This window comes from Bos indicus x Bos taurus, chromosome 20 (assembly GCF_003369695.1).
Source record: "Bos indicus x Bos taurus breed Angus x Brahman F1 hybrid chromosome 20, Bos_hybrid_MaternalHap_v2.0, whole genome shotgun sequence".
In the NCBI taxonomy this organism is placed as follows: domain Eukaryota; kingdom Metazoa; phylum Chordata; class Mammalia; order Artiodactyla; family Bovidae; genus Bos; species Bos indicus x Bos taurus.
Genome location: NC_040095.1, coordinates 59,126,064 through 59,139,916, shown reverse-complemented (window position 1 = coordinate 59,139,916; position 13,853 = coordinate 59,126,064). Strand labels below are relative to the sequence as shown.

Sequence of the window (13,853 nt, the reverse complement as noted above, 5' to 3'; positions counted from 1 at the left end):
TCCTCGGAGGGGATTGGGAAATCGGGGATGGGAGCAGACAGGAGTGAGAAATGAATTTTCCCTCTGAGCCTGGCGGGGGGAGGGTGCAGAATTCCTTGGCTTCCATGGGTAGTACTCCTGGCTCTCTCTTTCCCAATGCCCTAGAATGTGACCAGATTCCTGGGGAAGTGGGCCCTCCACAAAGCCCTGCCCTGTGCACAGAGCAGCAAGACACACACTCCTCCAGGGACTGCACACCTGGGTAATGAGGTCACAGTCGTGACCATGAACCGAAGACTTGAAACCCTCCCCTGCCTCCCTGTAGTCTGTAACCCTGGACTCTCATGGAGCCCCATGGAGGAAGAAGCAACACCATGACTAAAGGTCAACTTCATGCCAACCTGTTGCGGGCAGGCCAGCACATGGCCAGATTTTGTTTTCTTATGAAAAATACATGACATTTGTTGAAATTCAAAATTTTAAGTTAAAGCCATACCTTTATAGTAGCTGTACTTACATGGTCCTTATAATTGCTCACCTAACAAATAGCAGATACTCGAGAACTAAAGAGCTTGAGTGAACTAATGCAAAATTGTTAAAACTGAAAGATAATAAAATGAGGCTGTAAAACATGTTTACTACATGTAGCAGCGCTTCTCAATGTGAGTGTCCAAATGTTAGAAATTAACAGGCCTTCTTCATAGTTTCTAAAGTAGTCTTTCAAACTGCAAAGTGAATTTTCTCTTGATATTATAAGTGAATTCCATAGACCATAAGTAATAAATCCAAATGATGATACATAATTACTTCTCCAAAATTTCTATAAAGCTCTTATTTTGCTTTCAGGAGACTTATCTTTAACAGAGAATACCACACATCTTGCACACTGTGCAACTGATGTTTATCTAAATTCGCTCATTGGGACTCTGTAAAGAGACAGACCAACAGAGCAGAAATCTCAATCCAGCCAAGCGACAACTGAGAAGCAGCAAAGGTTCTAAAACAAATCATCAAGGAAAGCACAGGGAGAATCTAGATCTTGTTTTCCAAATGTAGGCTTTATCGGAGGCAGATAGAGATTTTGTGAGGACAGATGCTTACATAATCTGGGGATCACTTTAAGAAAATCATTAAAGAATTTTTGCAAATACAAAACAGCCAAGTGAACATGTAATGAGAATCAGCAGGGAAAAAGCACTACAAAGTCCTGATGGTGAAGAACTCAGGTCCCTTTCCCCTGGGATCTCCAGGTATTTTATCTGAATAAAATACTCTCCCCATAGACCTCTCCATGGCTCCCAGTAAACTCAGCATTTATGGGGCCTGTGCAAGTGAGGGAAAATGAAGCTTAAGCTACATTAGGTTTATGTTACATCTGCCTTGATTTCCAGAATGAAGGAGGCCCCAGTGGAACTGGAGTTAATATAAATCAATGAAAGAGCTTGCTGCTCAGTGGAGAGGAAATATACAAACTTTGATTTTGAAGAGTGCTAAATGTATGGATGTGAGAGTTGGACTGTGAAGAAGGCTGAGCACTGAAGAATTGATGCTTTTGAACTGTGGTGTTGGAGAAGACTCTTGAGAGTCCCTTGGAATGCAAGAAGATCCAACCGGTCCATTCTAAAGGAGATCAGCCCTGGGATTTCTTTGGAAGGAATGATGCTAAAGCTGAAACTGCAGTACTTTGGCCACCTCATGCGAAGAGTTGACTCATTAGAAAAGACTCTGATGCTGGGAGGGATTGAGGGCAGGAGGAGAAGGGGACGACAGAGGATGAGATGGCTGGATGGCATCACTGACTCAATGGACGTGAGTCTGAGTGAACTCTGGGAGTTGGTGATGGACAGGGAGGCCTGGCGTGCTGCGATTCATGGGGTCGCAAAGAGTCAGACAGGACTGAGCAACTGAACTGAACTGAACTGAAAGCTGCAAAACATGCAGAGGTTGAGAAGGCTGTGGGTAGTCTCTGTGACTGGGATACAGCCATGTGGTCAGGGTGGTCCAGCAGAGAGGCCTGAAAAGACATCAGATGATCAAGATCTAATCTAGTCCTAGGATCAATGCCTATGCTCAACAGCCCTTTTCTTGTCCTTTCTAGACCTAAGTTCCTTTCCTTATTGTTTTTATAATTTTCATTTTGTTTTAATTTTTTTGCTGCACCGTGTGGGATCTTAACTCCCTGACCAGGGATTGAACCCACACTCCTTGTACTGGAAGCACCAAGTCTTAACCATTGGACTGCCAGGGAAGTCCCCTAAGTTTCTTTCTTTAAAATGAGAATAAAATAAAAATATCTACCCTGCCTACCTTGAGAGATTGTTTAAAGATTAAACGAGATAAAGTGGGAGGATGTGATTTGAAAAACATATCAAAAATGCTGCACAAGATGCTGCGTTCATCACAATATACAAGAAAACCCTGAACATCCATGTTCCAGCAGTGACTTCTGTTTTGGCTGAATATCCTGACCTCTCACTGAAGGTCCTTGGTGTCTGCTAGAAACAAACTCCAGGACTTGATGAAGGCGCATGTGCTATGTGTCCATGTGTGTATGTATGTATGTACACACATGCTGCACATCACTTAAATGAATCCCTGCTGGCAATCAAACCCTTAGAGAGAGAAAGCAGGAAGGAACGAAGGGCTGACCACAGTGTCAGAGGACAGTCACCTGCTTTTCGGTCATGGCCTGCTCATACTCAGCCTGCACCACGTCCAGCTCAGCTTGCTTGTCGTCCAGCTCTGCCTGGGCCTTCTGCAGATCCTGCATGGCCAACATGTAGCGGTTCTCCTGCACCACCAGGTTGGCCTGTACAAGACACACACAGCATGAAGGGACAGGCAGCAACCCAGACATCCAGTCGCATCTGAGAACTCAGGGAAGTCCATGCTGCACCATCCAGCATGCCGCATCTGAGAACTCAGGGAAGTCCATGCTGCACCTTTTCTTTGTCCTTTGAGAGTCTTCTCAAATTACATTATCAAGGCCAAGTCTTCATGTGAACGTGACATGTTTGTAAGCAGACGATTATAAATCATTAAGAGAGAGTCAGCAAACTTTTTCATAAAACTCCAGATAGTAAATATTTCTGGCTTTGGGGGACAAGATGCAAAATCAAGACTTTTTTTAAGTACTTAATTTAAAATTCTATGAGCTGTACAAATACAGGTGGTGGGTTAGCTTTGGCCTGCGGACCATAGTTTGCCAGTCCCTAAATTCGAACGCTGTAATAGGAAATGCATAAAGGCAAATTGCAGATTATTTTAATATTGAGTTGTAGGGGAAAAGTTGAATATTTAGAATATTTAGCTAAATTTAATATTTAGAATATTTAGCTCTCATTTGCCAAGGAGAGCTCATCACTGTTAATGAAGATGTTAAAACAAGACAAAGAATGAAACATAATTAATCACTGAATATAAAGATCTAGGTTTTCGTGGGTAGAGATGGACTTGACGGTATTCCTGTAATTCTCATATATTACTTGCTTTCAAGTAAAGAATTGATACTTGAGCTGTGACCAAATAAAAATATTTGTTTTAAGGAAGCTAAATTAGACTCAAAAGACATAATCAAAAGCAATATTGGGGGGAAAAAAAGCAATATTTGGAAAAGGTGATGTAGAAAATAGTATGTGCTTATAGGAATTTAAATTTTTTTGAAAAAAATTTGAAACCTAAATTCCCTCTTTTAAGTTTTTAAAATGGCAAAACTGACTTTAATGGGGAAACCCAATACCAGCATGATATTATTTCTGAAGTGTTTGAGAAGAAAAGATTATCTTAAAAATATTCTTTTGAGATAAGTTATTTTCTTATCTGATAACCCCAGGTTCCCAAATTTTGGCAGAATAATTCTTTAAAGGAATATCTAGTTCCATGACTAGAGACAATGACAGCAAACGCATGGCTTAAAAATTACAGTTTACAAATATTCTGACTCTTGGAACATTTTTCTTCATCTCTGCTCTAAGAAGAATCTGTTGCCATGACTTAAACAAGGAGGAACAGCAAGGCTACCCTGTCAACTTACTGTAAAGCCACCCACTAATGTCAAAGTATCACAGTCCCCCAAACTTTGGATATTTTCAAGGACTTTCCTCAGAAAAAAAAAAAATAATAATCTTTTTAATGAAGTATTCAAAAGATATAATCAAAGGGTATAAAAATCTTTCAAATCCAACTGCTCACATTAGGAGCTGTAGGACTCTATTAAGATTACTTAAACTCTATGAGCCTCAGTTTCTCCATTAAGATATTGAAAAACTACCTGCTAAGATTTATGAGAGTGTGTTGTGTGCATATTAAATATGATAGCATGTAAAAACCCAATTCTGGGACCTGGTCTATAATAAAAGTTTAATAGATAATAATATATTAATATCACTCTTCTAAAGACCTTTTTGATATGGGCCATTTTTAAAGTCTTCATTGAATTTGCTACAACATAGCTTCTGTTTTATGTTTTGGTTTTTTGGCATCAAGGCATGTGGGATCTCTGCTCCCTGAGCAGGGATGGAGCTCACACTCCTGCACTGGAAGGCAAAATCTTAACCACTGGGTCACCAGGGAAGTCCCTCCATAAATAATAGTGTTATTATCTGTGTTCAATATTTAAGGCTCTACTGTTGTAATGTTCTGCTTATGTGAACTCATATTTACTAGTTTTCACAGAGTTTCTAAGGAGAAATCTTATTAGAATGAAATTGAATAGAATTTAAATTGAAATTCTTGTCATCAATATTTGTTTAAGTTTATCCAGTATTAGAAGTCACTCGGCCTGTCTAGAGGAATTGTAAGATGAAAGAAGAGTCCCTCAGTGTCTCCATCACTAATGAGTGGTAAAGAGGTCCCCACTGGAGTCAAAGGAGTGTCCTCAAACTCTTCACTTGGGAAACGAGAGAAACCCCTTCAGAAATCAGTGAAGTTAGACCCTTTGGTCTGTATTTCTTAATATACTGAGCACAGTTGCCCAATGAGACTGCACTTTCTTTGTCTTCTACTTCTCTCTATGCAATGAACATGTGGGATCTATGTAACTATGTTTATTTTTATGACAATGGCAATTAGGAGGGACCTGACAAACTAGAGACTTCCAGACGCTGGATGCTACTAAGAGCACAGGAGGGCACCCCCAGAACAGGCTTCTCAGAAGGGAAGCATAGGTTCCAGGGACAACTAGAAGGTCCCTGCCTGGTGTTCCCTTCACATCCTACTGCAGGACGTACGTTGTCCTGGGGCTGGATGGAGCCTGACTTGTACCAAACGTAATGGAGGAGATGTTGTTCTTGCATAAGCCTTGTTTAGAATGTCCATTATTTTGTACTGATTTTAACTCATTTTATTTCAAGTAATTACAACAAAATAAAAACTCCCCTTGTGAATTCAAGTGTAATTCCCTTGGAGACACTTATGTATGCTTACCCACTGGAAAATTTTGCAAAGGATGCCCTATACTTTTCACTGGACTCAGTGGTTCAGTCAGTATCAAAATAGCCAACTGGAGTCTTCAATGGTCCTGAATCCATAGTACCTGACAGCATGACTTCAACTATTTGCTCTAAAAATCTCTAAGCCAAATGAATCCCTTCTGTTTTAAGTTCCCCTAAGACCTCCAGAGACTCCCCACTGACTAAATGCTCCGGGTATGGTAATAATGAGAAAATAAAATGGAACTTGAAACTCTCTCCCTATCTTCTTTTTATTCTTGATTATTTTTAGCATGATTATTAAGTTCCTCATGTAGTTTGTAAGGATAAGAGGATTTTAGTTGATGGTTGAAAGATATCAGACTTATACGAAAGCAAAATAATCAACCAAACCATTAGGTGTAATTTTTGAGGCATTAATATTTTATTCTCAAAACATGTACTTGCCTCTCCATCTGCTAAAGACTCACTAAATGGTGTGGAGACATGGACAAATAAAGCTGAGAAATTCAATAACTCAGAGAGAAACAGTGGCATATTGTCAGCCCACATTAAATAAAGGATGCTAGTCAGTCTCTTTCCTGAGGGTCAAAGGGAGAGGGAATACTATGTCACCTCTGAAGACAAGTCCAGCCATCAGTGACTGTGTCCACCCTGCCTCATTCATAGGACTTCCTGGCAAGAGCTCTTGGACATTACTGATGGATCCTATGCTATAGTTTTCTGTGTTTCTTTTTCTCAAGTTAACATTGTCTGGGGGTGGAGGGGAAATGTCCAGCAGCCCACAGTGGACTTAGTATCCTTGTAGAGTCCATGCTTAAGGCCCATACAATTCCAGTGGCAGGAGGATTACAGAGAAGAAAGAAACATGCTATGCTTGGCCAGTCCAGCACCAGCTCTTATCATAGACTTGAGACTAATAACACCTAAGACTCCTTTGCTGCAGGAAAGACAAGCCCTGTTGACCCAGAGACCCCCTGCTGGCACACATCCTGAAGCCCCACCAAGGAAGCTTACCTTCAGAGGCAACACCTCTCTGTTGATGGAAAAGAAGGAAGCCATGGCCTTGGTCCAGGAACAAAGACCTGCTACATTCCCACACACTCGTTTAGCGGTTTCAATGTTGTAGTCTGCCATTTCAAAGTAAGGATTCAAAAATTCTATCACTTCTTCATTGATTGTGTCTTTCGGGAATTGCTGTGGAAGAATGGAGTGAAATAGTTAAAATGCTTTTGTCCATTAAGTCATAATCACATTACGCTCATGATACCATTGAAACAAACGGTTAAATCCAAGAATGGATAAATATCTTGTCGATTTTTCAGGATATTAGGCAAATAAAATGATACATATATTTAGCATTGCAAATAAAGTAGATATGTAAAGTGTATATATTTAGACATAAATATTTAGCATTTAGCAGCAACTGAATGCTTAACACATTCAAAGAGAGGTTCTATTAAACTCACCTGAAATGTGATGAAAATCAGTTGGACATTAAGCCTTCAGGGTGATGAATTAATTTTTAATCACTGAACTATCAAAATTATGAGAGAACTTTTCTCTTCTGGAGGGATAAAATTTTAAAATAGTAACAGAAATGGATTAAGAGTGCCTTCTTGCATTAAAAGAGAAGACTGACCAATCAGTGGAATTGGACCTTTTAAAAATGGTGTTTGATCATCTCAATGAAGATAATTAAATGTTTTCCAAGTAGAAAGAAATGTAGCACCTAAATAATTCATAGAAATAAGTCTGCACAGAACATACCTAGCACAGAGCAAAACTCACCTTTATTCAGACCTCCTTAAAAATCCAAGTTTCTTTTGTGAGACTTAAAAAATAGTGAAGCCAGAAGAATATTTGGGAGCAGTGGAAGGATGGTGGTGACAGAAGGCAAATAGCAAAGTAGCTTCCAAGAACAGTGGCTCTGCAGCAGGTATATAAGGCAAGTCTGATGCCACTGCCACGTTTTTCGGTGAGTATTTTTTGAGCCCCACCCCCTACCACCACTGCTCTTCACACACTCATAATCAGATTAATCGCCACCCACTCTCCACCCAAATAGCATGCTATTCCTTCACAGGGCACTTACATCTCAGAGGCTCATATTTCAATTATCTGAAACAAGTCTGTATAACCCACTGGTTTCAGAAGATACTTCTTGTTAGAGCTGCTGCAAAAGGCCCCACAAGATGCTCTGGCCACAGTAGCCACAGGGGCAAACACTGAATTAAAAACTGCACAAAACTGAAAAAGACATACACCCCAGTGTTCACAGCAGCACTGTTCACAGCAGTTAGGACATGGAAGAAACCTAGATGTTAACCAACAGATAAATGGATAAAGAAGTGTGGTACGTGTACACAGTGGAATATTTCTCAGCTATAAAAAGGAATGCATCTGAGTCGGTTCTAATGATGTGGACGAACCTAGAGCCTATTATACAAAGTGAAGTAAGTTAGAAAGAGAAAAACAAATACTGCATTTTAGCATATATATACGGAATCTACAAAGATGATCCTGATGAACCTATCTACAGACTTTTGAACACAGTAGGGAGAGAGAAGGTGGGATGATTTGAGAGAGTAGCATTGAAGCATATATATTACCATAGATAGACAGTGGTAATCTACTGTATGACACAGGGAACCCAAAGCTGGTGCTCTGTGACAACTTAGGGGGGTGGGATGGGGAGGGAGGTGGTAGGGAGATTTAAGAGGGAAGTGATATATGTATACCTATTGCTGATTCATGTTGATGTATGGCAGAAATCATCATAATATTATAAAGTAATTATCTTTCAATAAAAATTAAAATTTTAAAAAGAAACTATTAAAAAATTTTAAAAATAAAAACTGAATGAAAGACAGTGCTGAAGTTACTGTGTAGGGTATGGATGGGGCTTGGGAATCCCAATCAGTTGTCTCAAGATCTAAATATTAAAGATAAAACAACAAAACTTTCAGAAGAAAAGATAGGTGCATTTATTCTACCCTAGAGACAGGCAAAGATTTACTAAACAGAACACAGAAAGCACTATTAAGGAAAATATTGATAAACTGGACTATACTAAACAAGAACATCTGCTTACTGAAAGACACAATTACTGGAATGAACAACTAAGGCAGAGAGTGAAAGAAGATATTTGCAAACATACAGATGACAAATTACTCATATTTTACATATAAAGAAACTCTAAAGCTCTAATGCTTATAATGTCATATTTGAAAGAGAAACTTCTACTCTGAGGAGATACTTAAATACAAATTTTAAATATATATGAAGAATATTGCTGCTAAGTCACTTCAGTCGTGTCTGACTCTGTGAGACCCCATAGACAGCAGCCCACCAGGCTCCCCCGTCCCTGGGATTCTCCAGGCAAGAACACTGGAGTGGGGTGCTATTTCCTTCTCCAATGCATGAAAGTGAAAAGTGAAAGTAAAGTCAATCAGTCGTGTCCGACTCTTAGTGACCCCATGGACTGCAGCCCACCAGGCTCCTTGGTCCATGGGATTTTCCAGGCAAGAGTACTGGAGTGGGGTGCCACTGCCTTCTCTGATGAAGAATATTACTCAGACTTAAAAAAGAAGGGAATTCTGCCATTTATAACAACATGGACAGATCTAGAGGGCATATGCTAAGTGAAATAAGTCAGACAGAGAAAGACAAATACTGCCTGTTATCACTTATATGTGGAATTTAAAATAGTCAGACTCACAGAAGCAGAGTAGAATGGTGGTAGCTAGGGACTTGGGGAGGAGAAAGTGGAAGATGCTGGTCAAAGGCCAAGGGTCAAAGTGTCAGTTATACAAGATGAGAAGGTGCTGGGGACCTAATGCACAGCAATGTGAATATAGTGAACAATACTGTATTATATACTTGAAATTTGCTGGGAGACTAGATCTTAAGTGTTCTCACCACCAAAAAAAAAAAGGAAAAATGATAACTATGTGAGGTGATAGATATTTAATTAGATATTTATTGGATTTAATGGATGGATTAAACCCAGAGGATGAGATAGTTGAATGGCATCATCAACTCAATGGGCATGAGTCTGAGCAAACTCCAGGAGATAGTGAAGGACAAGGAAACCTAGTGTGCTGCAGTCCATGAGGTCACAAAGAGTCAGACATGACTGAGTGACTGAACAACAACAAATGGATGGACTATGGTGAAAGCATTTCACAATGTATCAATACAAACATCAAAACATCAAGTCATACATCTTCATTATAATACACTTTTATTTATCAGTTATACCCCAATAAAGATGAAAAACAGTAAGTTAAAAAATATGCATGCAAATTCATTTTCTGTTAAAGGATCCAGACACTCCAATGAAGTCTGAGTCCCCTCTTAGCCCATCATTACTGAACTACCAACCTGCAAATTCTGTAGAAAGTTCCCTGCTGTCATCAGTTTTAAAGATTCCTGCCAGGAAGGAACTGTGCAGCTTTTCTCCAGATCAATTTTCACTGCATTGACTTTCCTCTGAAACAGCAGCAGCACACAATCCATGATCCTCATGATGAGATGAGGGGGTCGGCCTAGCGTGCGGACAGTAGCGATGTCGGAAGGCTTGATGGTCTGGGGAGGAGAGGAGGTTATCATCCAGTCTTGAGACAGGAAAAGTGGAAACAAACATTTACTCTCCAAAGACTGCTATAGGAAGTCCCCTACCTATGAGCAAGTTCCATTCTGTGAGCACATCTGTAAGTCCAATTTGTTTGTAAGTCCAACAAAGTTAGCCTGGGTACCCAGTCAGTGACATAGTACTGTACTGTAATAGGTTTATAATACTTTTCCCACAAATAATACATAAAAAGCGAACAGATACAAAACACTTTTAATCCTGCAGTACACAGTACCTTGAAAGGTACAGTATTAACAGGACAGCAGCTGGCACACAGGGGCTGGCATAGAGTGAATAGGCAAGAAGTGTCACTGACTAGAGGAGGGAGAAGGGGTGGGAGATGGTAGAGCTGAAGGACTGTCAGCAATAGGAGACGGAGGGCAAGTCGGGCTTTCACTCATGCCTGACACTGATAGAATCCACATTCGCATCTTTGAAAGTTCACAACTTAAAACATTCATATATATGTAGGGGACTTACTGTACTTCAACAGAGGAGCGCAAGCATTTTTAAGTTTGATGCAGTCATGAGGGCTAGAAGCATATTTAATCCCAAAGAAACACACATCCCCACAAGTTCAAATTTTTACAATGCAAAGTGACAGCCAGAGGAGACACAGTGAGAGACATGTTCGCCCTCTGATAAGGAGCCGTGACTTCTCTAAAATTGTAACAGCCACTTAGTGTCAGAAAAGGAAGCAGATCTGAAAGGAAAAGAATCATCAGCTCTACAGTAGATTCCAGCGATTCTCAACCAGGGAAACTCCAGGACTTGCAGTGCTCTTTTTACTCATTAGTTATGTAGGTCAAGAATCTGACTCTCTTACAGCTCGTCACCTTGGACCGACATCAGCGGGTAGCCGCAGGGCTGCCAGTTGCATAATTAGAGGTTTCTTAGCTGGAAACTGACCTTTAGATGATGGAACATGAGCAACAGGAATTTCACTAAGCTCTTAGAAAAGTTCTGTTCCATACAAAGGTTCTTATACAGTAAAGTATTTAACAGTCACATAGACGTGTTGTGGTCGATAATAAGTGTTCTATCAGTTCTATCAATGGAATAAGCATTGGAAACACAAAAATAAGCATCTGATACTGTCCTATTTCTAGGACAAACTGCACCTTCATTCCTTCTAGGCCTTGGAGACCTTTCATCTGATTTCCATTTGCAACCCTCCTGTCAAAGGAAGGAACCCCATGAACTTCATATCAAAGCTAATGATCTTTTCTCTGAGAATTTTGGGGAAAATAAGAAGAAAAGAAAACCACTGAACCTGGTAATTAGAAAGGTAACTATCTACTTTGAAAAGGACTGTTTCAGTACACTAGCATTTGTGAATTCTAGACAGCTGGAAGTGAAGGAGAATTTGAGGTTAAAAAAAAAAAAAAAAAACTGGAAATAGCAGACAGACCTTCATTTGAGATATTTGGCTATAAAAGAGAAAGGAGAGAAACATAATAGCTGCCAATAGGGAAAGCAGCATCAAATTAAAGTGGATATAAAAGGGTCTGGCATGCTTATTTAACTTTAGCTTTTTGTTTGTTTTTTAATTTTATTTTTTAACTTTACAATATTGTATTGGTTTTGCCATATATCAACATGAATCCGCCACAGGTATACACGTGTTCCCTCCTCCCTCCCTGTACCATCCCTCTGGGTCGTCCCAGTGCACCAGCCCCAAGCATGTTTGTTTGTTTTAAAATTTATTTTATCAAAGTATAATTGATTTACAATGTATTAGTTTCAGGTGTATAGTGATTCATATATATATATGGTTCAGGCTTCAATAATGGAAATTCTGCCATTTGCAACAGTATGGATGGACCTGGAATATATTTTGTCAAGGGAGATAAGCTAAACATGAAAGAAAAATGCTGCATGATCTCATTTATATGTGGAATCCCAGATAAACTCATAGAAGCAGAGAGTAGAATGGTGTTGCCAGGGGCTGAAGGAAGAAGGAAATGGAAAGTGATGGTCAAAGGGTAGAAAGTTTTAGTTATGCAAGATAAATTCTAGAGATCTACTCTACAGCACAGTGCCCACAGTTATCAATACTTTATTATATACTTGGAATTTGTTAATGGGTAGATCTTAAGTTGTGTTCTTATCAAAAAAAATACCAATAAGAAAAACAGACTTACCCTATGATCCAGTAATCCCACTACTAGGCACAAAGCCAGAGAAAATCATAATCAAAAAGATACATGCACTCCAACGTTCATAACAGCACTATTTGCAGTAGGCAGGACATGGGAGCTACCTAAATGTCTATCAACAGAGAAATGGATAAAGAAGATATGGTACACATACACAGTGGAATACTACTCAGCCATAAAAAGGAATGACACCAGGTCATTTGTAGAGATGCGAATGGACCTAGGGAGTGTCATATACGAGTGAGGTAAGTCAGAAAAAGAAACACAAAGATCATATATTAATGCATATATGTGGAATCTAAAAAAATGGTACAGGTGATCTTATGTGCAAAGCAGAAATAGAGACACAGAGCTAGGGAACAAATATATGGATACCAAGGGGGAAAGGAAGGGTGGGAGGAATTGAGAGATTAGGATTGACACACATATACTATTGATACATAGATAACTGGTGAGAACCTACTGTACAGCACAGGGAACTCTCTGCTTAATGCTCTGTGGTGACCTAAATGGGAAGGAGGTCCAAAAGGGGGAGGCATATATGTAAGTGTGTGGCTGATTCATTTTACTGTAAAATTGAAACTAACACAAATTTAAAGCAACTATACTCCAATAAAAATAAATAAATACAAATTTTAAAGAAAAAAAAACAATAATAAAGGGAGCAGGTGGAAACTTTGAGAGTTGATGGATGTGTCTGTGGCCTTGAAGGTGGTGATGTTTTCATAGGTGTGCACTCATCCCAAACTCACAAAGCTATACATATTAAATATGTACGGCTTTTTATATATCAATCACAACTTCATAAATTGGTCTTTTAAAAGTGGGACTGGGGAAGATGAGGTATCCACCAATCTGAAAGGCTAAGGACCCTGGAAGACTTCATGGATTAAGGAGGACAGCTTAGCCAGTGCAAGAAGGAATGAAGAAACAGTAAGGAAAGATACATCACCTGTAAGAACGGTGTGAAACTTTGGAAAGAAAAGAAAAGAAGGCAACATCTTCACTGTCTCTAGAGTAAAAATTATCTTATACAATACATTGTATACTGACAGAAAGCTTAAAGACTTCACGTGGATCAAAAAAATTTGTAAGTGTTTCAGGAAGTGTGAAAATAAGATAGGTAGCAAAAAATAATAACTACATCACATTACGATGCAAGTTCAATTGAGGTTATATAACTTGAATTAGCAATGGACAGGTCAGCAGTGTTCCATTTCTCCAGCCACTTTCTAAGCCAAGAGTCAATAACATAAGACAATAGATGAGTAGACTAAGGATTTTATTCCCAACCAGGGATTGAACCGCACCCACTGCATTGGAAGTGCAGAAAGTTAACCACTGGACCAGAATGTTAACCACTGGACCACCAGGGACGAAACAGTAAAAACAATGACTTGAATCCAAAACATCTCAAACTAGACCAGTCTCAAAAATGGCCAGCCCTTGAAGACATAGCCTACTTCACTAGAGTCAACATATTTTTCCAGAATCCAACCTCATTTCTAATTTCATCATTTATGATATTGCCACATATTGCATTGTGTTGGAAGCCTGATCAAAGCCTGACCTTAATGCGTAGCACTAGATCAGCAGTCCTTTGTTTGGATAATTTATATGTACACTCAAAGAAAGCTGTATCTTACTAAC

The 13,853-nt window shown here is 39.4% G+C and overlaps 1 protein-coding gene across 2 annotated transcripts in view; it reads right to left on the bottom strand.

Moving 5' to 3' along the window:
• Window positions 1-13,853, bottom strand: part of DNAH5 (dynein axonemal heavy chain 5) — a 324,445-nt gene that overhangs the window by 70,150 nt on the left and 240,442 nt on the right. For both annotated transcript variants that reach the window (XM_027520119.1, XM_027520118.1), the window contains exons 59-61: window positions 9,795-9,998; window positions 6,426-6,605; window positions 2,651-2,788 (exon numbers count right to left, since the gene is read on the bottom strand). In XM_027520119.1, coding sequence (XP_027375920.1) covers window positions 2,651-2,788; window positions 6,426-6,605; window positions 9,795-9,998 — 522 coding nt within the window. The remainder of the gene's footprint in view (window positions 1-2,650; window positions 2,789-6,425; window positions 6,606-9,794; window positions 9,999-13,853) is intronic.